The following is a 26,608-nucleotide window of genomic DNA, read 5'->3' as shown; positions in this document are numbered from 1 at the left end:
TATGTGAATAATAAATGTATACAATTAATTACCATAACTGTAGTACAGGGAATTTAATATTGACATAATACTGCTATATAATTCATCTATTGATCTTATTTAAATCTTAAAACATTAATGTTTCTTGCAGTAAATGGAAAAAAAAATTGTTTCTTGTTTAGGATCCAATCCCAGATCATAGGCCATTATTTCTTTAAAAATGTTTATCTCCTCCCCTTCCCCCTTCTTTTGAAACTCCAATTCTATATATATTAGATCCTGCTACTGTCCCATGGTCCTTGTGACTCTATTATTTGTTTTCTTTTTTTGGTCTTTTTTTTCTTCTTCATTTTGGAGACTGTCTATTGTTGTTATCTTTAATTTTATTAATCTTTTCTAATATTAGTCCCATGTGGTATATTTTGTGTCTCAGATCTTGCATTTCTCATCTCTAGAAGTTCATCTGGATCTTTTTTATACCTTTTATTCTTTGCCTCATTATGTTCATGTTTTCTTCTGCTTTCTTGAATATATCAGCATATTTATCATAGCTCTTTTAACATTTTTGCCTATTTTCATAGCTGTCATTTCTAGATCTGTTTCTACAGCTTGATTTTTTAAAAAAAATTTCTATATAATGAGTCATTATGTTTTGTGGAATGTTTAAAAGCCATTGTTTCCTATCTTTTGTATAGTTTTCTGGTTTTTAAAAGTGGGAGGTTGAGTCTAGTCTCTATACTCTATCATGGCAGAGATTGGAAGTCCTATCTGCTTTAATCGGAAATAGTTCCCTAATCTTTGTCTTTCATGACCTTAACATTTTTGAATACTATAGGACATTTAATAGAGTGCCCCTCAGTTTCAAGTACATCAAGCTTTTATCTCTTGAGTACCTTCCCCTGTGGTTTACTTACTTGGTCAAAATGTTATAGTATGTATTATCTACAATATAAAAAAAATTAGGGGAAAGTTTTAAAATCATGTGATGATTAATATGATATTCATATGGAATTGGGTGAAATTTAAATGCAAGGCACCATTACCTTACCAGTATCTTGTTATAATTAGTACTACCTTATTCTTTTTCACTAAATTTTAAGTAGGTTTATTTTCTCCCGTGCCTACATGGGAAATATAATAATTGTGAATTTGTTCCAGTTAATTTCATTTTTTTACCTTACTCAATGTATATGTATAGGATGAATGAGATTTAGATATTATTATTCTGATTGTTTACACATAAAACAGAAAACATGGCATGAACGGAATTTTTTTTTTTTTTTTTTACTAATGTTCTTTTGTTAAATGGGTCCTTTTATTTTTGAAGTAGTGGTGGCTATGAAAGTGGCTGTGTTAAAATATTTTCAATATTAATGATTCTATCTTTCTGATAGTACTTTCTCATTCTCTTCAGATAAAAGTATTTGTCAGTGTGGACCAGTTGCTTAGCTCCTTGTTTACTTGACCCAATTCAACTGGTCTACTTTTTATTGGTACGTCTTAAAACTTACTAATTACTTAACATTCTGCCAATAAAATTATTGTCAACTTGAAAGATGTTTCTAATAAGTTAAAAAAAAATCTAATCTAAGATTAGATTACATGGTTGGACATTTATATTGATAAAAGAGTTCTTGATGGGTGCTGCTACATGCAGGTCTTATACAAACATCTACTAAGAGCTGCTTGCTTTTTCTCTCTCTAATCCTGTGATCTAATGGCAAGTGTCCTGATATTTTTAGCATTCCTAATTTATACTGTGGTGCCAGATTTTAAACATTCTTTTTTCTTTCATTGTTTTATTGATGTGTTTTCTTTGACCCTTTTCCTATTATAAAAGTTTGAGTTATCATATAGGCCTCAGGAAAATATTTTGTCATTTCAAAACAAAAAACCAGCATTTTCTTCTGTTGTCTTTGTAATTTTGGGAGAGTTGTAATTAGACTTAATAAGTTTGCGGCTACTCTTCTCTCTTCTTTGTTACCATTCTTTTACTGTTGATGAGTGTTTCTTTTTGCAGTCTATCAGAGATTGAAGAATGAGTTGATTTCCACTTTGAAAAGCAAAACTTAGGACTTCCTTGAAGTGATATTTAAGTAAATGAGGACTAGGTAGTATTGGTTATTTTTTATGATATCAGAATGAATATAACATACATGCCTGGCACATAAGTAGCTAGAGTTTTTGTTTTTGTTTTTGGTTTTGGTTTTGGTTTTGGTTTTGGTTTTTTATAAATTCTTCTATTTGTTGTATGCTGAGAAAGTTGTATTTTTTCTTTTTCATTTTTTGATGTTAATGTTAGTTACTTGTTTTTGATTATTTTACCTTCAATTTATTACCTTTATTTTCTAAAATCTTGTGGCGTTCATGAAATTTCTCCATGCAATTTACCCATTTTGTTATTTTTGGCCTGATTGTCATCTTCCCTGACATCTAATAGTTATCCATCCATGGAACACTTTGAGGCCTTTTCATATCATCATATTGTATCTAGACACTGTTTGGTATGACGATGAATAAAATCTCAATATCAGGTGGAAAGATGGATACAATTATTTTGTAATATATGTAGTATTTGATTTAACAGTTTATGATGGTTGTGTAGCCAGCCTCTCAGAAGAGAGATCAAACACAAGTTGTACCTTAAAGACTTGTTTTTCCTTATGCTTGATTTCTAATTGTGACTATCATGTTTTTAATACAAATACAACAGTTCATCTGCTGTATTTGTATTTTTGTTAAACTGTGTATATTTCAGTTATATTACTTTTATCTAATAAGTTTCAAATGTACCTTCTTTGGTCTTACCATTATATATTTTACCTTGTTTCTTTGAGTTACATGTTGGCAAATACTCTTGCCAGAAGTATCGGACTGTTCTTATCTCTTGACTTAAGAGCCCCAAATCCTGTTAAATGACATTTTTTTTTAGTTTAAAAACATTTAAAATAATGTTTTATTGTGGTTGAATGAGGTTTTAAATGTGATATACATAGATGATTAATTGGTTTTAAGAGAAGTTCAGAAGTTCTTGAGACAATAGCACAGCTCAATGGAAAAAGTATTTAACATCAAATTATCCTTCTGAAGGACCCTAGTCCTTTGATACAAGGCTTATATGTTGTAGGTCCATTTAATTTATTCCATCAAATGACAAAGAGGTGGTGTCATGGTAAACAGAAGAGACTCTGTGCCTTTGTTTTTCAGTTTTTACTTTACCTATATGTGGGGATTCTATTTAATTATAATAGAGAAAAGCCCTATTTTTTGAAGGAGACTTAGCTGAGATCATTACTTTTGTTTGAACCTAATTTAGTTGCATTGTAGTTAAGTTTGCATCCAGATGAAGATTTCTGACCCACCAAACCTGATTAGAGATTAACAGAATTGTTTTTCAGAAAGAAAAGGTGTACTAAAAAGATGATAATTTTTTCTAATTAAATTATAGTTCTCTTAATTATCTTTTTATGTTTCAAATTTTAGAAATATGGAAAACTGACCACTTGTACTGGTTGCCGAACACAGTGCAGGTTTTTTGATATGACTCAATGTATAGGTCCTAATGGATATATGGAGCCATATTGTTCAACTGCTTGCATGAACAGTCACAAGACAAAATATGCAAAATCACAAAGTAAGTTTCAGATATTTGGAAAGTTAAAAAAAACCTTAATAACATGACTGATTTCTTAACTACTCTTTCCCCATAACTTTGTTTTTATACTTGTTTTTAACTCCATACACTATTTTTTATTTTACCACATTAAACTTTATTACTGTAGACTTTTTCAATGGCTTTGACCATTCCATATTTCTTTTATTTTCTTTAATTATAAGTTATTGGTGGAATTCTGTCCATGTCTCCAGTAGCTAAAATTGTTTTTCCTTCCAAAGATCTAAGACAGATTGTTTCATATATCCATGTATATTTTAGAGACATGATGTCAGACTCTTTATGACAGTATTTTTTAAGGTGCAGATAATCTTGAAATTAATAAAAGAGTAGTTTACAGGAGCTTCCACTAAAAAAATTACTCTCAGAGGTCAATTAAGATTTTGTTGTAGACTTTTATCACTTTATAGAGAAATCAGATATGTACCTTTTCTCTCCTAGGTTTGGGAATTATTTGCCATTTTTGTAAGCGAAACTCTTTACCTCAGTATCAAGCCACAATGCCTGATGGGAAACTGTATAACTTTTGCAATTCCAGTTGTGTTGCTAAATTTCAGGTTTGTTATTTATTTTAGATAACTCTCACTCCCAGTAAAATACACATAAAAAACAAATAGTGTACTGTGCTTTATCTTTATTTAATGTGCTAAGTTTTGTATATAGTTTGTTGAGTGTCAAACTGCAGGGTGGAAATTATAGGTAGAGTCACAGTAGCAGACATAGCTGCAGCAGCTTACCACTTAGAATGAATAATCTAATTGCCTTTTTTTTATTTATGATGGAGACTTTAAGGAAAATAAATTTTAGTATAATTGAGCTCAGTGCCTGATGTCTACTATTTTCTTAGTTGATAATTTCAATAATATGTAACTTTACGGGAAATTGTTTTGTGATAAATGGTGAAGGACATAGGTGTATTTAACCTGGAAGTGAGCATAAATGTCTGCTTCATATATTAGAAATATGCCTTGTAGAAAGGGGATTGGACTTGTTATAGTGGACCCTAATTTGATTTTAGATGAGTTTAGGGAGACATTTTTCATTTTCGTAAATATAAAGAACTTTCTGACATAGTTCTTCAAAGTTGATTATGGATAATCTCAGAAGGTTACTGGAAGTAATCTCAGAAGTATTACTGCAAGTGTGAAAACTTAAAATTACTGACCACTGAGCAGGAAGAGTTGAAAAAGGGGATTCAGCATTAGTTAAGTAGAATGAGTAGGTAAGTTTACCTTGCTGTAGATACAGATTTCAAAGTATTTATTCAAAGGTTCAAATCAATATATAAAGTGATTCCAGTTAATCTTCCAGCAGTTCTACAGTGTTGCAGACAGTGTTCTGTGTAAGTTAAACTGAAAATGCAGTCTCTTAAGTATGTTATAGTATTTATAACCATTATTAGCATTTAAATTCAGGTGGTTATTAATTCAGCCAGGTGAATGTTGTTTTTATTAATAGTTCTAACCTTGACTGAGTTTAGGTAATAAACCATTCTCAAGACTAAACTTTTATTTTGGAAGTTGGGATCATGGCCATTGATACATACTTAGAGTGGTAAACATTGCTTCTGACTTGTTGGCTTTTCTTAAACCAGAAATTAAGGAGTGAGGATTAATTAGATGAGAGAACAACAGTATCTTTGGCATGCTGTTTCTCAGATTTTAATTTTCTTTATTACTTTTTGGTGTTGGTAAATGAAATGTTAATAGAAAATGTTTTAGCTACTTTTTTCATTTCAGTAAAACTTATATTGCCCATGATTTGATGAGACCATTGGTATATGCACATTGTATATTTTAAGGAAAACGCTTAATGTAGACTCTTATTTCTGGAGAGTGCATCCTGTTAAGTCTGTAGGCAGCCTCATTGCTGTAACTCTGCATAAAAGTGATATAAAGAATAGAAAACAACATTTTTTTCCTTTATCTTAAAGCAAACCATAGATTTTGAACTTTTATTTTCATTAGATGTTTTTCCATTTCAGAATAAGGTATATAGGTAACAGGATAGTATTCATTTATTTTGAAAGTATAGTTGACTTTAATGGACAATTTTTTTTTTTTTGAAACATTAAGGGCCCTGTTGCTGGTTTTAATTTAAAAAACTTATTCACCTGCTATCTTAAAATCTGCATGTTTTAGTTTTTAACGGATTTTAATTGTGTTGTATGATGCATGGAGAAGTTTTAAAAAATGATAAGGTTTTCTTTTTTTATAAAGATGTTTTTTCCTCTCTTCACTGTCACCCTGAAAAAATTTTTAATTTTAATATATTCAGAAGATTATATGTAATATGTGATATATATTAGAGAATGATAATTAAATATCAGTGTACTCACCACTCAGTTTACATATTAGAACAAAACTTAATAGAATTTTTTTTTTAATTTTTTTTTTTAATTTATTTATGATAGTCACACAGAGAGAAAGAGAGAGAGGCAGAGACACAGGCAGAGGGAGAAGCAGGCTCCATGCACCAGGAGCCCGATGTGGGATTCGATCCCGGGTCTCCAGGATCACGCCCTGGGCCAAAGGCAGGCGCCAAACCGCTGCGCCACCCAGGGATCCCAAAACTTAATAGAATTATTTATTAGGGAGCATGGGAGAGTGGATGTGTGTGTGTGCATTCACCAGCGGTGGAGGGCAAAGGGAGATGGAAAGAGAATCTCAAGCAGACTCTCTGCTGAGTGGGGAGCCTTGTGCAGTACTCTATCTCACAACCCTGAGATCATGACCTGAGCTGAAACCAAGAGTCATTTGTTCAACTGAGTCACCCAGGTGCGCCTGGCACAAAACTTTTTAACTCATGTATGCTTATATCTTTTCCTATTCTATAAATTGTTTTAGCTTCTTAAGATGTAATAAAACTAAAATTATTGGTATCAATTCCAGTCTCTAAATCTTTTTGCCCCTAACTTTATAAAAGAAATGATCAGTTTAAAAAAAGTATTATAGGCTGTTTTCACTGATAGACTTGGAATTAAAATGATAGCAATATTGCATATGAGACAAATTATTACTTAAGATAGCTATTAGAAAGAACTAGGAGCCAGGCTTTTTAAAATGTTTAAATACTAGTTCAGAACTTGTTCACCTTTAACTATTATTTGCTTAAATTTTCTTACAGTTAAAAGATCATACCTGAGCTGTATGATTTTTTTCCTTTTTCATGTTATTTTAAAATTAGTAGTAGTAATCCTGTAGTAAAAAATGAGTCTCAATTTCATAAAATTTAGTGTACTAATTATAATTTTTAAAGACAAAGTTCAGAAATGTAATTTTATGTGTTGAGGAAATATTTAAGGAAGATACATACTATTTTTTGGACATAGTCAATATATAATAGTAGTGGCAAATAAAAATTCTAAAATCTGTATCAGACTCAGTATCTTTTGTTCTTTGTTTTAGGCTCTAAGTATGCAGTCATCTTCAAATGGCCAGTTTGTAGCTCCAAGTGATATTCAGTTGAAATGCAACTATTGTAAAAATTCCTTTTGTTCAAAGCCAGAAATCCTGGAATGGGAGGCAAGTCCTATTTTGTTATGAATATTGTCTTGCTTAAATGAGAGTCTAGTAAAATAATAATGGTGTTTCCATTTGATGACCTATTTCTTAATGGATAAGGATTAGTTCTTCAGATATTGTGATGATTGAATTATTTACTTTCTTTTGTGGGAATAAAATCAACAAAGGATCTGATTATTTGGTCAAAAAAAATTATTGAAGTCCTATTCACTATACAATATATTTGTAGTAGTGTATAGAAAGTTATTTTGTTTAGCTGCATACTTGGAGCATCTGTTTATACTGTATTTTTCCATTTCCCCCCATCCTTATAAATATTGTCTGTGAACTATAATATTTTATATTGCCTGCTACCTGTACAAATTAGAATTTGTCACCATGTTTTCATTTAATATTTTTAAAATTTATAATTTTATAAAAGAATCCTAATAGAAAGTTATTTAACCTTTCTCATCACTCTTGCCTTCACCAGTTTATTAATTTCCTTTGCCATATATTTTGCCATTAGCAAAACCTGATAATTATTTTTGTTTAAATAAGGGAACAGTAATGGATGGATGTGTGGATGGATGGGCAGTGGACAGACCTGTTGAACATTGCTTTCTTGATCAGTTTTCATCTTTGGCCATTCTTTTTTTTCACCTTTCTCGAGGGCATGAAATATGTAATAAAATAGTATACAAGATATAAGTACCAATAATAGATTGATTTTGAGCTACAACTTGCTAGTAGTTATTGGCAAGTCACTCAGTAGCTGAGTCTTAGGAGAAAGATTACCAGAACCTGACTACATGATTAGTAGAGTACTTTGGAAGTCTGAAATTTCATTATTTTAATACTTTAGTCTCTAGAAAATTGTTTAGCTTGCTATTTTGTTTGGTGCTTTCTCAAGAGCATTTAAACCAGTTATTTTTGGAGACTGTTGTTGGCACCCAGATGGTTTTTAGTGAATAACACCCTCTTTAAATCATATGGCAGGAAAAATGTTGAAGGCCTAGTAAGAATAAAGGAATGGTAGGGAATGAGGAAAAAAATCCATAAACAAGCACAATGAATAATGTTACATAGGGAATAAAGACCCTGCCTAAATTGAATTTTGATAATACTAGATGAAATTGAGGTCCTTTCTACCATCTCCATGTTAGTGCTACCTGGCTTTTGTAGTCTTGGTGTTGCTTTTATGAACATGGAGGTTAAGTGTTGGAAGGAATTAAGAAACACATTCAAACTGAATGAGAGTTGAGCCTGTCACTCAGGCGATTGAGAATTCAGGGGTCTCTTCTTCTCATTCCATGGTTGGCATTTGCAGTTTCCTTGTTGCTCTTTTTCCTCTTGTAAGTTGTATGTCCATGATGGGGCAACTTTCCACTGATGATTGCCTTACTATTTGAGTTGCTTCCTAGACTCTTGCACCTTCCTTGTCTTGGTCTTCAGCTGTCTTTGCCAACTGTTAGGTAGATGGATTAGACCTAGTCTGTATCCTCCATAATAACAGAGGGGAAAAATTGCTGCCCTGGGAATTGTAACTTGTTTATGTTTGGCTGGTTTTTGGAAAGTACCTTTGGCTATTGTAGTTTTGGGGCCAGGAGAAATAACTAGATAATACTATCCTTACTCCATTCAGGGGAACCAACTCAGGCTAAAGTTTAGCAGTACACTGTGTGATGGCCCCAAATTGAATATTTTATCCATGATAGGTCTGTTACTATTAAGCTGTGATAGGAATGTGATTGAGTCTACTTGACTATACTCAACAAAGAATATTTCTTTTTGAGTGAAACTGGTGTTAATGTCATATTTCTCATCTTTTTGTAGTTTACCCATGTTGTATCTTCTATTGTTTTTCCCCCATTTCTCCAGTTCCCTTAGCAACATCAGACTGCCATCTTGTTCTAGTGATACTTTTACTATTTCACTGAGTAATTTTTGGATAGTTAATGGTATTGAATTTTGTGGAGTTCTTTTTAAATAAAGCAGTGAATTAGTTAAATAGTTGTCTGTGGCCTATAGGAAATGTATCCCAAGGATTTATCAATCACGTTAACTAGGTAAATGATTTAACTTTGTTTCTGTAAAAGTGGCTTGTTTATTTCTTAAACTTGTTCTTGAGGTGGTTGTCAAATACTTACCAAGGTTCCCATTGTGCATTTAGAACAAAGTGCATCAATTCTGCAGCAAAACTTGTTCAGATGACTATAAGAAGTTGCATTGCATAGTTACATATTGCGAATACTGTCAAGAGGAGAAGACTCTTCATGAAACAGTAAATTTCTCTGGCGTTAAGAGACCTTTCTGTAGTGAAGGCAAGTGTATATACAGTGTTGTTCATAACTTTTATTGATATTTAATGTTAATTTTTTGCCAAAATATTTTCAAAATATATAACTACATATGTCCAGAGTAGCTGTACAATTTTAGTGTAGCTGAACCAAAAAAAAAAATTGAATTTGATTTTCTACTGACTTGTTTTGTTATTTTAATTTGTAGATTCTAGGCCTCAAGGTATTTTATCTCTAAAAAGTTGATAACCGTTTTTCCCATTAAAAGGAAGTTTTAAAAATAAAAATATTATATGTCATTTCTCAACATAGAAATTGTGATCTGAAGATTGATTTTCCAAGTGGATTAGAATTACTTTCCATTGGGTTCATTTCCCTGCCCAGCTTCCTGCCTAGTCTACAAAGGTTTTCAGTATATCAGAAAAAAAATCATATGTGGCATTACTACAATGGGAAAATACTTTTAGGTTTTTAATTTGGAATACCAGGCAACACTGCCTCTTGTTATTGTATACTCAAGAATTCCTTTTCTCGTCTCATTTATACTTTGCTGCTCTGGTACCAGGCAGCTGATTATAGAAATGAACTGTTCTCATTCTAATTCTCCAGAGATAGGAACCAGGATTGTAACTGGGTTTTGGGCTCTTGTTATTACCTTTCCCTAAATGTCACATTCTCTCTAAGCTGGCTTTCGGTTTCTATTCTTTCTTTGGCCCCAGGCACTAACTTTCCCAGCTTTTCTATCAGCTATCCTCATCTGTTTTTTCCAGTTGTTTTTTTTTTTTTTTTTTTTTTTTTTTCTCCACTGGATCCACTTTTTATATGAATTTCTACTGCTAGTTAGGGGCAAGAAAAAGGTTGGAAAATCCTAAATGCCAGCAATATTGAATGACCAAAAATTCAAAAGATCTATTGGTCCCTTCAGTTAGTGCCTTTGTCTAATACATTATACATTTCACATATAAGGTTATATATGTAAGAGGGTACTGCTTATAAAACAAGGCATTCCTGTTTTTATAGGTTTGAGTACATTTCATCTGGAATGAGAAAGGTAACCATGTTTACTGTTAAGATCATAGCTGTGATGAAAAGTGACAGTGTTTCATTGAAAAGATTGATGCTGAATTAATTTAATTCTACACCTGAATTTTTCTGCAGTGAGAGTCTTAGTGATTCTTAAGTGAATATATTGGTGTTGATGGCTAACATACCTATCCATGATCTTGTACCATTTAGATAACATGGATTTTATTACTAAAATGAATAGACAAGTAGCAGCAAATAAAGAATTGGCATATAAGAGTCTAATATGCAATTGGAGGGACTTAATATCTCTAGGCAATACAAGGTAAAAAAGGACGTATGTCTTCTTCCTGTTTAGTAATGTATTTTGTGCTTTTTCTAATTGCACCTAGTTCTCTCCTGGAACTTGGCAGAAATAACAAAACATGTGTAATACCTGGTACTACCATCAAAATCTAATTAGAAACTAGATAAAGCTTTAATAAAGGTATAATATTAAGACTTTTAAATATACTTCATATTAACAGAAATCATAGGATAGTACATAATTGCCAAATAAAATGATAGAAAACAATTGCAGTTTGAGTTCACAGATAAGAAAGAGTGTTTAAAACTAGGTTTACTAAAGATTTTGCAGAGGAGGTGTAATTTGAGGTCCTTAGTAATGGGTGAGTAGGATTTCAGTAGATAGGAATGCAAGGTCATTTTTATGTGGTACAGTATTAGTAAAAAGTATGGAAATTATTTACTTTTTATAGAGATATTGTAGAGATTAAAGTTGATATGTAAAAAGACTTAAATTTAATGCATTCATGAAGCAGATAAAATAAATACTTTATTAAAAGAATACGAAATATTTTCCCTGGACAAGTCAATAAACCAGTTTTACTTTCCTTAAGGTCCATGTAGGGTGACAGAAAGGTAAGGCTAGAAAATTTGGCTTTAAATGTCTACTTAGCTGAGTGTATCTTTAAGTTTACTCAGTGCTTCTCAACAATCTACATTGTTTCTCTAATGCCTATTTGTGATGTTTACTATATAAACATATAATAGCTTAGCAGGAATGTATTTAAATAGAGCAAACAAAATAGTTACCAGATGTTACTAGATTTGAAAGTCTTAGAACATTAATTATTTGAATACACATGAGATCTAATATAATATTCCATATTCTGTTCCAGTATTTACAGGTTGTTGTTGATCATAGTAGATTTCGGTTTTGCTCAGAATAAAAGGACTTTATATGTGAACTTACAGACACTTCGTAAAGCCAATGATCTATTTGATTTATAAGCTTTTTCTCACCTCAAAGGATAGTTTTTGATTTTTTTTTGTTTTAATATTAAAACCTTGTATTTTTCAGGCTGCAAACTATTGTATAAACAGGATTTTGCACGACGTTTAGGATTGAGATGTGTTACTTGCAACTATTGCTCTCAACTGTGTAAGAAGGGAGCAACTAAAGAACTTGATGGTGTCGTGAGAGATTTCTGTAGTGAAGACTGCTGTAAGAAATTTCAGGATTGGTACTACAAGGCAAGTAACTAAAATTTTTTATTATAGCAGCTGCTTTATCCAATCTTTAATAAAATATTACAGTTACTATTACAAATATGGTAGCTTATTTACTTAAAAAACGTACACATACTAAGCCCAGCCCAGATAATAGAATTCATTAAAATTTTTGTCATTTCAGAAAGTTTTTCTGTGTAACTTGAGGTAGCATTTTTACTTGTCTTATAACTTACCTATTCCCAAAACTAGGATATATCTTTATTTTCAGCAATACAGTTTAACCAAATGGATTATTTCTCTAAAATTTATTGTCTTTATTTCACCAAATATAAACAGACTACTTTATCAGTGTTGAACATTGTTTTAGATGCTTACGATGTATTTTAAAACACTTTGTTCCTTTTTACCTTTTTAGTTGTGGATCTTTGGAGAGTTTCAAAGCGAAAAGACACTATATGGATAGAGACCAAAAATATTTAATTTGAAACTATAAATGTGTGTGTGTGTGTGTGTGTGTGTGTGTAGTATTATAATCTACCTCTAGAAAAGATAATGGACTTTTTGTCCATTACATTGTTTTTTTTTTTTTTTTTTCTAGGTGAGAAAAATTAGTGTAAATTTGGGCTTTGTTTGGTCAGGTACTACCCAAGAAAAAGTAATTAGTTCATATGTCCATAATATGGAAAACCATCTCAGTATTAAAACTTCATTATGGTGGCACTTCTAAAGCATGTGAAGACAGACATCATAACTTTAAAGCTGTGAAATATTGCTAAAAGAAACAAAGGGTTAAAATGGTTGAAATATATAGAATATTATTTAGTTTATTTAATGAACGTGATTAGTGTTAATATTATATAGTAGAATTACAAACATTCTTGGTGTAGTTCTTGACTGTCTACAGCTCAACATATCAAGTAACATTTTTTAAATAGGATGCTTTCCAAGTTGAAAGAGGTTGTGGAGGCTAAGAGTTTTGGTGTAGTTTTAAAATTACTTCATAATTTTACTGTTGCTTCTAATTTTCTTACCACTAGGGGCACCTGGGTGGCTCAGTAGATTAAGTGTCCAAGTCTTGATTTCAGCTTTAGTCAAGATCTCAGGGTCATGAGATGGAGCCCCATGTCTGGCTCTATGCTCAACATGGTGTTTGAGATTCTCTCTTTCCTCTTCTTGTGTCCCTTCCCTGCTCAAGCTCTGTCTCTACAATAAATTTTTAAAAACTTAAAAAAAAAAAAAGTCTTTCAATTAAGGTTCAAATTTTAGAAACACAGGATAAACGTACTGACACTCTCTAACATTCATTTCTTTTAGTCTAAACAAACCTTTTGTTTTATTATAGACACTAGCAATTTTGAGAAATGATTCAAAATGTTACTTTAGTAGCTTTAAAAGCTCAATTTTGTATAATACCTACAAATACTGTCCACTGTTCAGGAGGTTTTATTAATGAAAATTTGTTTTGTACTCAAAATAGTAAAGTTATTTAGTGGCTACAGATGGGAAAATTCCATTTTATTCTTATTTCCTGTCATCCTTTGTTTATTTTATAATTTTAGAGACAAAAATTGTTACCATGTGATAATGATGATTTCTCTGTTGCTTTACAAATTTCTGCCTAATTGTGTAATTGTGAATCCAAACCTTTAATATTTTAAAATCCTTTTTGGAGGATTTTGTTTTTTGATCACAGAACACTGAATGTATATCTCTGTCTTCTTTCTTTGAATAAATTCTTCTTGCCTTCTTTTATATTATTTAAAATAGAGAAGTCTTGGTTATTTTGTTTTTCTTTTTTGGGGAAGCAAAGAAATGTTCTTTGGCAAAAGACCACATTATTCTAGATGTTGCCATTTTTCCATTTTTCTGTTTAAAGGATAATTGTGTCTAATGTTTTTATTTACATAATGTTTAGTGATGAAATTTTGGCGAGGCAGTGCATTCCAGAATATATAATAACATGTTAGTTAAATAACCAGTTGTAATTGTCTGTTGGCATAAAGTCAATATTCTGTACATTAAACACATTTTTATTATTATTCCTTATCTTATTTTAAACTTAACAAATGTATAATATGCACAGTGGCATTATTACATACTATACTAATCTGAGGAATTAAGGTAAGAGCATTTTTGTGATATGGTAGGGATTTGTAAAGCAAGTAATGATTTTTCTGTACAATCAATAGGAATACCAGCTTTCAGATGAAGAAGAGTTAACCCTCCTTATTCATCATTGGCTTCTTTGTGGCAGCAGCCAACACTATAATCAAGGAATAACTTTGTTCTGTATGCTTTCTACTTGAGTCAAAATGTATTTTCTTAGACCTTTCATGAGTCTCTTCTATTCACTGCTACATCCTGTCATCAACTTGAAAACGTAGTAAGTTGAGTCTCAAACCGAATTATGATTTCTTTGACCTTTCCTCTTCCACTTTTTAAATTTAAAACTCAAGTTTTAGATTTTAGTTCATTAAAACAAAATGTGACCCTTAACTGTCCAACTTTGATTAGAAAAATAATTTATAAAAAAAATGCCTCATCAAGGAAACTTTAAAACCAGAAGCTAGCCAGTCCAGTTGTTAACTTCACCTTTAGTCATGAGCATTTGCTTCCTCACCAGAGGAGTGCATAAATTGTATTTTCCACTTTCTTTGTGCCTCAATTTCAGAGACTATCTAGAGTATAAATAACTACATTTTTTATTTATTTAAATTAAATTTAAATATTTATAATTATACTTTAAATTTTTGGCTTTTGTTTCTTGACAAGACATTTTGAATGGTCTGTTTTTTGGTTTATGTAATGGTTTGCATTTGGATTTAAATAGAGGTTTATTAAATACTGTCTTCTAAATTGGAATACAAAATCTGTTGAAATCATGCAACCAAAAAATGTTGAGAATAAGGTTAATGTTTTTTTCTTCTCCCAGATCGTTTTTTAGAAGGAGGTAGATTTTACTATTCCTCAAAATAAATGTTTCCAGGCATAATGTGAAACCAGGTGGGATAATAGTTCTTTTGATCTCTATAAGTTTGAAATTTTAGGAGAAAAAGGGCTTATTATTGTAATGGAATAATAGTGAGGTGTTTGATAATGTGAAGTTAATTCAGAAGACCTAATGTTTCTCCAGACTCCTTCACTGTACTTAGTAGAACTAATAATCTTTTAAGTGTTAAGTGTTATTACTTCAAATTACAGTTCTTTAACGAGGATTTTGATTTGTTGTACAAACCAATAGTAAATGGCAGCCTTCTTTAATATGAGTGCCCTGCAATACTATAAAAGTATTATGTTTTATGGGCTTTAATCAAATTAATACTTATGTTTTAGTAAATCTTAGTTATAAAAGGATATCTGGGTAAAAAATATTGGGGTTTTAAATTCTGCCTTTTTTGATAAATTGCTGGAAATACTGATATAAAAAATACTTTGTTTTTGAAATAATTTTAGAAAGGAAATATCTAATATTCTTGCTTTAAATGTGCTTTTTGGGTAAGTGGAGAATTCCTATCACTGGACTGCTTTGCCAACAATCACCTGTTTTATCACTGCATTTTTTTCTTTAAAGTATATAACTGTGGTGTACTTAGATATTAGGAAGTCATAAGTAATGATTTTTTTAAATGGCTGTAAAATCCCCTATTTCATTCATATTCATGGATTCCTCCCCCTCAAAATTAGGTCTGATTAGTGAAATGAGAAACAAGTAGATGAGCAAATTAAAGTTAAACGTAGTGTGTGTGTGTGTGTGTGTGTATATATATATATATTTCAACCAAAAATGAGTATTTGAAACTGCGAAATAATAAGGGACTGCATCAGTATAGACTCAGTGACCTATTGTTGATTATTGAAGGAGAGATTCAGCTATTAGCTGAGATATTAGATTAAGATTTTTGAATTAAGAATTTATTTTATTTAGGTTTTTGAACTGGTTACTGTTACCCACTCCTCCCTACCCCCAATAACAGACATTCCCCTGATCTACCACTAGTAGATGATGAAGTGATAATTTTTAAGCTAGCAACTTAAGTCATACTCCATTTCTTTTGTTTTGTTTTATAAAGATTTATTTATTTATGAGAGAGAGTATGCACATGCTCAGGGGGAGGGGCCAGAGGGATAGAATCTCCAGCTCGACTCCACCCCAACTGCAGAGTCCATCAGGAGATACCACAACTCATGAGATCACCCTGAGACAAGATCACCACCTGAGTTAAAACCAAGACACACTCAACTGACTGAGGCACCCAGGTGCCCCATTCTTCGGTTGTTATGCTGTAGAAATATTAAGGTTTTCTAAGAGTTCTCTCCTGTGGTTGGGGGGGAAGTGGTTTTGGTAAGGAATCTTGGTCATTTTTAATACAATTAGCTATTTTATTTTATTTTATTTTATTTTATTTTATTTTATTTTATTTTATTTTATTTTATTATTTATTTTAAAGATTTTATTTATTCATGAGACACACACACACGCACACACACACACAGAGAGAGAGAGAGAGGCAGAGACACACGCAGAGGGAGAAGCAGGCTCCATGCAGGGAGCCTGATGTGGGACTCAATCCTGGGTCTCCAGGATCACGCCCTGGGCTGAAGGCAGCGCTAAACTGCTGAGCCACCTGGGCTGCTCTAGCCATTGTATTTTAAACTCAACTCTGAACACTTTACCCAGAATTTGAATGAGTGTCTTATAAAAGAAAAAACAAAATGAAAATGAAGTTCACACTTCTAAAATTTGATTGAACTTGGAATTAGTATTCAGTATTGTTGTTATCCTTCCATTCTGAAAAAACATACATATTTTATTTCCATTTGTGAATTGGCATTAATTTTGCTCCTCGGATATAGAGAAGTCATCTAAATTTGAATTGGCATTAATTTTGCCCCTCGGATATAGAGAAGTCATCTAAATTTGTTTTGAACCCTTTGGAAGAAAGGAGCTTCGAGTCTTGTTACTATAAAATCCAAATGTCTATAATTATAAAATAATGAAGTGATTTCATTGTTCAGATTCTTTGAGTCGAATATACTTGGCTTTATGTCCTTGACCTTCTAAATTAATGTGTAAATGGAAATATTTTAATCAGCATAGTACATATAGTAACTTGAGTTTTATACAAATTGTTTTAGGTTTTAGATGTTACATTGAGAACCTCCTTGCAGCATTTTACTTAAGATTTTTATTCTCTAGTTATTCATATTAACTCATTTTGTCTTTCCATTGTCTTTATAACTTGATTTACTAAATAAAGCCCAGTTTTTGATTTGGATTGTCTGCTTGGAATCCTGTCTCTGCATTTTTAATGTTTGGCCTTAAACAAGTCACCTCATTTCCAGTACTGTGATGAGGACTATAGACAGTAGATATAACAACATACTGGGCTTTTATTTTTCAGGTTCTCAATGAATGAGAGGTAGTTGGGCTACAACTTCACTTTTGCTATGTCCTTGTATTGTTTAGATTCAATAATTAAAATGTTAAATTTTATTTTTTAATTTTCTTTAGAATGTTAAACTTTAAATTTCTTCCTTTGTGCTTTGTCTTTGAAAAGTATAAAAAGGGAGCCAAACCTTGAAACTTTGAATACTTAAAGGTTATTTTAAAGAACAGTTTTTCAGTGGTGACCAGGGACCTTTTCCATTATTGAGTAAAATATGATCTGGTTGATAGTAAGTGCTAATGTTACTGAAGTTACCACATGATATTACCAGCAATATAAAATTTGAGCTCACAGTTTTTGGACAAGAGATGTGATATTGGCATCACTTAATAGTCATAATTTATACTACAAATCTTCATTCATTTAACATTTATTCAGCAGGAGAAATACCTGACCTGGAGAAAAAAAAGAGCCTGTGTTCTAACCTTGGGGTATGTTTGTTATATAAGACCTGTTTATCAACACAATCATTTATTAATATTCCTGACTAGGAATTTTGACATAGTATTTATTCATAGAACTCCTATTGAGAAATAAAGTGAGAGATTTCAGAACCCACAGTATAGAACTATAGATTATTTAGGTAGTAAGGAAAAGATACATGATTTTATTGAACTTAATATGCATTGTTTTATCAAAACTTCTAAAGTTGGTAGTTACACCAAAGGGTAATTAAAATATGGTAATTTATTTCTACTCTTAACTGGATCAAACAATTATGAAAAGAACTGTATTTAGAATTATTCATATCTTTTGGTCCATGCATTGATGAAGTTGTTAAAAAATAGTGAAAATGGCAAAATCTAGGGGAAAATGGGTTCACTAAAAAATGAAAATCTGTTCCTGGATTATGGATTCACCATCATAAGGTTTAATTTTTTTATGTATGAATTTTACTAGTTGGGGCTGATTGTCTTAAAATAGGATTCTTTTTTAATTAAGTATTTGAGTGTTTTAAAATATGAACTTGAAGTTTTTGTTAATAGTTAAATCAATATATTTAATAAAGCTCTTTTATTAAACTGTTGAAAATACTTCAAATTAACATCCATGATTTTCTCATAAGAGCTTGCTTAAAATTTTTTCTGGTCTTAAACATCTTCTTTAAATTGATTTCTCTTAAGCTGTCAAGAACACAGGAAATCTGTTTATTAATCAGAGATTTTCAGTGTAATCTGATTGTAGGAAACTTCTACCAGTATATCATTAAAGTCCTCAAAATTATTTTAAAATATTAAAATACGTTGTATCAGTTTGGTCTACCGCTGTTCACTTTTTTTGGTTATCCTATCCTATCTTTTTTTTTTTTTTTTTTTTGGTTATCCTATCTTTTAATGCTGGTCTTTAACTACTGGTAAGTATAGAAAGGAATTTTGACACTAGGTAAATTGCTACATTTTTTTTCACTTTTATTGTGGATTTTTCCTGTATGTTAATGATTCATATTATTTTTTATTTATCAAATTGTTTTATCACATTTGGCAAAAATCACTGATCAACTTTTAGAAATCTTTTAAAATGCATGTCTGAGTTTTTAAATTTTCTAATTTGAAATGTCTGATACCTTCCTTTTTTTTTATTAAGGCTGCAAGGTGTGATTGCTGTAAATCTCAAGGAACGCTTAAAGAGAGAGTGCAGTGGCGTGGAGAAATGAAACATTTCTGTGATCAACACTGCTTACTACGTTTCTACTGTCAGCAAAACGAGCCCAACATGACGACTCAGAAAGGACCTGAAAACTTACATTATGGTATGTAATAATTTAGATAGTAACTGAAAAATCTGTATAGTAGTTTTTAGTTTCTTAGCTCCCAGTTCAAACTAATGATAATGAATAGTTGATTTTGGACATAGTTTAAGACCAACTTCCATCGTTTGTCTGGATAGAGGTGCCCATATGAAATTTCTGTAGATACATTGTTTTTTTATTTTATTTTATTTTGAAAACTTAGTGCTAGTTAAAAAAAAAAATAATGGCAATTTTAAGTGAAAACCAATTTTAGCAAATAGTATGTGCTGGGAGTTAGGTTGGGAGGAACAATGAAGACCCTTTAGAAGTTGTGACTTATTTACAAGTTAAGCATAAGAATGGTATTGATGCCAAAGTAATGAATACTTTCTAAGAGGACAAAATTCCACTTATTTAGCTTTGTATTTCAGCTCTCAAATTTGGTACTCTGTACTTAAAATATTTTCATAAAAAAAATAAATAAAATATTTTCTTAACAATTTAAAAAAATCAGTAACATTTAATGAGAAATAGAGATTTGTATATTTGTCTTATTTTAAATTTGTTTGTTTTTAGATCAGGGTTGTCAGACGTCCCGAACCAAAATGACAGTAAGTACTGCTTAAGTAAAGTGCTAAATATTGAATTTTATAATGTGGGAATAAATAAATAGTCCAATTTAATTTGATCATCATAATAAAAGGTCTTTACTTTCCTCTGTTGGGTCAGTTGAAGTATTCAGCTGAATTATTACCTAATACTAAGAAACAGATACTTTCATACATGCTTAGGAATATAAAGGTAAATTAATTATGGCCTCTACCCACATTGAGGGAGTAGACATATAAATGGTATTTGAGGTGAAGTACCCATAATTGTTTGAAAAATTTTTAATTTTTATTATTTATTTTTTAGTTTTTATTCATTTGAGAGAGAGATTGAGTGAGTGTGAGCAAGAGTGTGGGGAGGGGCAGAAGGACAGGGAGGCTTGCCCACTGAGCGGGGAACCCAGCATGAGGCTCTATTCCAGGACCCTGAGATCATGATGACATGAGCTGAAGTCAGATAGTTAACTGACTGAGCCACTCAGGTGCCTCAAAGTACCCTATTCTTAAAGGCAGAGCAATACTATGTTTCAAATGATTGACTGACTGATTGTATCTGTTCTTGGTAGCTGTCAAAAACTTCAGAGCAGTTGAGTAGAAGGTTGCCAGATAGTGATGTAATGTAGTAGGAATGTGTTAAGGGCATGCACTATTCATTAGGACAAAACTTCAGGGGGACTTGTGGTGGAATCATGGGAATGCGGTAGAAGGATAGATTGGGCCAGATTATTAATGGCTTTGAGCTTTTATTTCTCAAACAGATATCTGAAGGTCTGTGTTGGAGGCCAGGACTTACAAGTTTTTAAGTATGAGAACTATTTCCATAATGTGTCCTGTGGATTTTTTTCTTTTTTCTTTAGACTTTGGTTTAATACATCAAATTCTGTTTTTATGTTAGCATTTTAAGGCTATTGTGGGTTGAAAGTATCCATTTATATGTAATGAATAAAGAGAAGAATCAATGTTTTGCTATACTTTGAAGCACCGTAAGCCTGCCCTCTCATAGGCTGAGTAACAATAATTACCAGTGTCTGAATACTGGTATTTCTGGCATCCTTATCTAAAGGAAGCTCTACAGGAGTCATTTATTGGCGTTATATTGAGTCTCTGGGCTAGCTTTTGTCCTGATAAGAAAGTATAAATCAATGCTTCTTAGGTCTGACTACACATTAGAATCACCTGAAGAGTTTTTGGAACTTTCTAGTGCCTAGGCACCAACTCAGAAATTCTGTGTTTTAAAAAGTTCTTTGGGTGATTTTAGTACGTAACCACCACTTTAGATCACTGACCTGGATGAAATATTGGTAATTCTACCTTATTCTCTTCAGTTTTTGCTTTTGATGTTAATAATTAGAATCCTAGAAAAGTAAGAATGCTTTCTCCTTTGCTTCCTCCCCTATATGTCATTCCCCTGCCTTGTGGAAATGTATTTAAAATCAGAGAGTTCAGAAATACATTTAAGTATTCAGCTGAATCATGTCATTTTAGTAACAGGCAATTTTTATCCATGATGAGGATGTATTTTGTTAACTTTGTGTAGCCATAAGGCAACTTGCAACCCTGTTTCAAATATGTAAGTTGTAGACTAAGGCTTTAAGGCCCACTTTCTACCAGCACAATATTAAATACTTTTTTCCTCTCATAGTACTTGAACCACATTATATGACAGATGGAAGGGTCTAGGGAAGGATATCAGTGTGCGACAGCAACTATTGTCTTTTGTCTTATAAAAGCTGTCTCCCATCTTTTCCTTGTAAGCTCTTGAAATCTTTTAATTCCCCACCCCTAAACTAAAGGGTGAGAACTTAGCTGTATTTATTTATTTATTTATTTATTTATTTATTTATTTATTTATTTCACGAGAGACACACAGAGAGAGAGGCAGAGACACAGGCAGAGGAAGAAGCGGGCTTACCACAAGGAGCCCAGTGTCGGACTTGATCCCAGATCCCGGGATCACGCCCTGAGCCAAAGGCAGATGCTCAACCGCTGAGCTACCCAGGCGTCCCTTAGCTGTGTAATTTTGAACAAGTCTCTTTACACAAGTTCTTTGTGTGAATTTCTTGTTTGTAAAATGAGGATGAAGATAGTAACTCTTCAGGATTATCACATAGTAAGTATTAAACACATGGTAGTTTTTATGTTCCAGACCTCATAAAGGCACTGTGTATAGTAAAGAACATAAGCTTTGGTGTTCAATGAATTTACTTGAATCCTGACTTGAGAACTTTAGCTCTGTCATCTTTCCCAGGTTGTGTAATTTCTGCACCTTAGTTTTTTCATCTTTACTGTAAAATGGGATTGATTAAAAGGCCTACCTCTTATAGTGTTAAGAGAACTAAATAACTCCTTCTATGAGTTACGTAGATTTGGTGTTTTATGTAATGTCTTAGTCCATTTGAGCTACTATAGCAATACCATATAGATGGGGTGGTTAACAGACAAGAATTATTTTTCACAGTTCTGGAGGCTGGGAAGTCTAAAATCAAGATGCTAGCAGATAACAATATCTGGAGCGAGTCTGCTTCTAGCTTTATAATCAGCCATCTTTTCACGGTGTCTTCATATTGTAAAAAGGGGCGAGGGATCTCTAGGATTTCTTTTATGATGGCATTACTCCCATTTATGAGGCCTCTGCTGTCATGATATAATCCCCATATTATGGCCACACCTTCAGATACCATCACATTGGGTATTAGATTTCAACATACATTGTCTATAGCACATAGTCTCTGGCACGAAGTAAATACTGAACAGATGGTAGCTTTTGTCATTATAATTTTAATTATTTTGGGTTCTCCTCCAATATTCAGTATAAATAGACGTATATCTTGCTTACTGACAGACAGAAAAGTAACAAGCATCAAGTGTAGGTCTTTACTAGGTGGCATACTTTGATATGATGTGATGTTTCTAAATGACAGGAGGGAAAACATTGCATGATCTAGGATATCTATGATTTTGGACCCCTGGTTCTTATGTGAGAGTTCTAGGGGATTTTCCTGCTTGAACCAGGTTACCTAATTTTGGTATGTTGTAGATACTCGGTGCCTATTTGTTAAATTATTCTTCCCATTTTACAGTTGAGGAAGTTGAAACACAAGAGATTGAGTCACTTTCCTGATGTTGCACAGCAATAGTATTAGGACTAGGTTCCCTAGCTCTTTGTTCATAGCTCTTTTTCTTAGCTGATTAATAATGTGGTTTGAAATCCTGATGAATCTAGAATAGTACCAGTCCCTTGGCCATATGCATTATTTGTAACTTGAGAGATATGTACCATATAAACAGCTTTTTAAAAAATTCTTGAAAAAATTTCTATCACTTTAAATATGCACAGATAAATTTATTACACAGTAAATGCTTTAAGTACAATTGATCATCATTTGCAAATTTGCCTTTTCCCTAAAATATATTTGTAACCCCTAAATCAATACCCATGGTATTTTCAAAGAAATTTGCAGACATGTGCAGAGTGGTAAAAAACGTGAATCTCCTGAGGCATATCTTCTGCTGAGTTAGAACAAAGCAAAGCTTTCCCTTCTTGTCAAGCCTCACCTTATAAGCAGGTGTCCTTTTCGTAGTCTAATTAGTATTGTCTTTTTCGTTTTTTGTCCTTTTTGTTGATGATTTTTGCTTTATAAAAGATCCCCCAAGCATAGTATTAACATGCTACCTATGTTCCTAAACACCAAAAGGCTGCTCTATGCCTTATGGAGGAAATAATGTGTATTAGGTGAGCTTCATTCAGTTGGCAGTGAGTTTAATGTTCGCAAGTCAGCAATATGGTACACTGAGAAAAAGGAGTAAGAAATTCACAAAAGATGAGGCAACTCCAAGTGTTGAAGTAAAATCTATAGTACATGGTGAAGCAATGGAAAAGAAGGAAGATTGATTATATTTATGGATTCATGGACTTAGGACTAATTAAAAAACAAACAAACCATAGTAAAACAGCATTGTTGTCAGGCTTTCAGCTTATAATATGTTACCCAGGATCAAGAAAAAGTTAAACTCTTCTTGCCTACTGCTGGCTGGCTCACACATTTCAAGCAAAATGGTATGAAAAATATTAGACTTGCATGTGAGATAGTTTCTGCAGGTTAGGACCAGGATGCTGTGGAAGAATATTAGCGAAATGTTAACACAGGAAACAGGGATATGCAGTCAGGAAGGTCTCAACACTAGTGGGACTGTGACTTGCTTTCACAAGGTCAGTGGCAAATGAACCTAAATAATACAAGTGGTCTTCAAAGCCCCTGACTGTAAATCATTTAGAGACCATGCAACCTTGCTATTGTGTGCCAAAGCCAAGGGTAACTTCAAACCCCTCTTGGTACATAGAGCCCAAAATCCATGAAAAACCCAGGGAAAAAGCACAGATAAATTTATTACACAGTAAATGCTTTAAGTACAATTGATCATCATTTGCAAATTTGCCTTTTCCCTAAAATATATTTGTAACCCCTAAATCAATACCCATGGTATTTTCAAAGAAATTTGCAGACATGTGCAGAGTGGTAAAAAACGTGAATCTCCTGAGGCATATCTTCTGCTGAGTTAGAACAAAGCAAAGCTTTCCCTTCTTGTCACGCCTCACCTTAAAAGCAGGGAAAAAACTGAACTGTACATTGGAGGTGGAACAAAAAAGCATGAGTGGTATCTAAAATATTCTGGGATTGGTTCTCTCAACTGTTTCATCCTAGAAGTCGAACACTGTCTCCAGAATGAAAACCTTGCTTTGAGGTTTTATTACCAGGTAATTCCATTGCCTTGAAGAAAAATGCCTATTTCGGTTATATTTCCTTTTATGCCCCCAAACACACTCTCTCTCATCCAGACCGTCAATCAGTGCATAGTTAAAGCTTTCAAGACCTACTTCATGAGAAAGCTTTCGAGCCTCCATACCAACAAGGAAACCACCTTGATAGGTTATTGGAAATTAGTCACCGTACGCAACATTATTTATTATGTTGGCACAGCTTAGGCCAGGATCAAGCAGGCTACTATGAGTAATTGTTGGGAAAATGTTTGACCAGACAGTGTGAAAAGTTTCAGAGTCTTTGAAGGTGTAACAGAAAATAAAAAGAACAGTGTTAAAAACATAATGTGTATTGGACCAAATAAGTGAAGAATGCTTTGGGGACGTGCATGTGTTTGAGAAAGTTTGGTAGAGAAGGCAGTAGAGCCCACCGATGAAGACCTTGACAAGATGACAAAACAAGGCATCAGTTCAGTGATGAAAGTCCGCCTAAGACTCCCAAGAATGGCCAAAATACTGGAATGGAATTCTGCCTTGGGAAAAATTGTCAGTGACCTGAAAAAATATGACCCTATGCTTGAACAAAGCCCCAAATTTAAGTACCACTGTGTTTATCATTTATATCAAGATGCCTAAAAGCCAAGCAGACAAGGCTGCTTTCATTTTTTGAAGCCAGTTTGGGAGGGAAAAGTGCTGACATTGTCAACAAGTTACAAGAGCCAACTCTTGAGATAGAACTGCCAGATGTCACCATGTCACCCTTTTTAACTTCTTCCTCTTCTGCAGAATAATTGCCATCAACCTTTCCCTTGGTTTTTATGGGCATACCAAAGGTTGAGAGGTTTAACCACACAGTGCACTGCCCCACTGTACATTCTGCAAGTCCACTAAGAGTAAGATGTTAATGTTTTTATAAAACTTTAAATATGTACTCTTTTTTCCCCCTGGATTTTATTTGCATTAGTGCACAATATACAGTATGTGTTAACAGGGCTGATTATGAGTACCATATAGTATGTATGTACTGTACCTGTATACTGTGCAAATGTGTACACATCTGAATGAGTCAATAATCCTAGTACAGTATAGCATGTGTAAATGCTATAATCATGTGTTATAAAAAAACATGGCATATAATGATTTGTAAGAAATGTATATGAAAACAAGTGTGTTTTAAGAGAAACACTATTATGTATTGATCTGTTGATGAAAATGATGTGACCAGAGACTTGTAGGAACCTAACTTTGTATTTACTATTGGAGTAATGATTCAGTATTTATTACTTAAGTATTCATGGTGACTGTATAGAAGTACCTCAGATATTCTGTATTCTGTACCTTTTTTCCTTTTTTAAAAAAATAAATTTATTTTTTTATTGGTGTTCAATTTACCAACATACAGAATAACACGCAGTGCTCATCCTGTCAAGTACCCCCCCCCCAGTGCCCGTCACTCATTCAACCCCTACCCTCCTCCCCTTCCACCACCCCTAGTTCGTTTCCCAGAGTTAGGAGTCTTTATGTTCTGTCTCCCTTTCTGATATTTCCCACACATTTCTTCTCCCTTCCCTTATATTCCTTTTCACTATTATTTATATTCCCCAAATGAATGAGAACATATAATGTTTGTCCTTCTCCGATTGACTTACTTCACTCAGCATAATACCCTCCAGTTCCATCCATGTTGAAGCAAATGGTGGGTATTTGTCGTTTCTAATGGCTGAGTAATATTCCATTGTATACATAAACCACATCTTCTTTATTCATCTTTCGATGGACACCGAGGCTCCTTCCACAGTTTGGCTATTGTTGTACCTTTTTTCCTATATTAATAGGTGGTATGGCGAGCACCTATGTTTAGTCCCTTATAGACAGATCTTTAGCTTATTTTAAAGTATGTGTGTGTGTGTGTGTGTGTGTGTGTGTGTGTGTGTGTTACAGGGGATGTTGTGGGCAGGGGGAGCTTCTCAATTGCAAATAATGCTACAGTGAACATGGTGAAAACAGCTGAGAGACTATTACCTAGGACAGGTTTCTGAAATTATAATTGCTGCAACATACAAGAACTTTTT

The 26,608-nt window shown here is 32.7% G+C and overlaps 1 protein-coding gene across 5 annotated transcripts in view; it reads left to right on the top strand.

Moving 5' to 3' along the window:
- The window catches only part of ZMYM2 (zinc finger MYM-type containing 2), a 120,285-nt gene that overhangs the window by 52,171 nt on the left and 41,506 nt on the right, over positions 1 to 26,608 (top strand). For all 5 annotated transcript variants that reach the window (XM_025462771.3, XM_025462769.3, XM_035716038.2 and 2 more), the window contains 7 exons: positions 3,463 to 3,613; positions 4,094 to 4,209; positions 7,060 to 7,176; positions 9,329 to 9,479; positions 11,842 to 12,014; positions 19,025 to 19,190; positions 19,746 to 19,780. In XM_025462771.3, the coding sequence (XP_025318556.1) occupies positions 3,463 to 3,613; positions 4,094 to 4,209; positions 7,060 to 7,176; positions 9,329 to 9,479; positions 11,842 to 12,014; positions 19,025 to 19,190; positions 19,746 to 19,780 (909 nt within the window). The remainder of the gene's footprint in view (positions 1 to 3,462; positions 3,614 to 4,093; positions 4,210 to 7,059; positions 7,177 to 9,328; positions 9,480 to 11,841; positions 12,015 to 19,024; positions 19,191 to 19,745; positions 19,781 to 26,608) is intronic.

This window comes from Canis lupus, chromosome 25 (assembly GCF_003254725.2).
Source record: "Canis lupus dingo isolate Sandy chromosome 25, ASM325472v2, whole genome shotgun sequence".
Taxonomy (NCBI): Eukaryota; Metazoa; Chordata; class Mammalia; order Carnivora; family Canidae; genus Canis; species Canis lupus.
The sequence above is the reverse complement of the archived record's forward strand: the minus strand, read 5'-3'. Positions and strand labels throughout refer to the sequence as shown.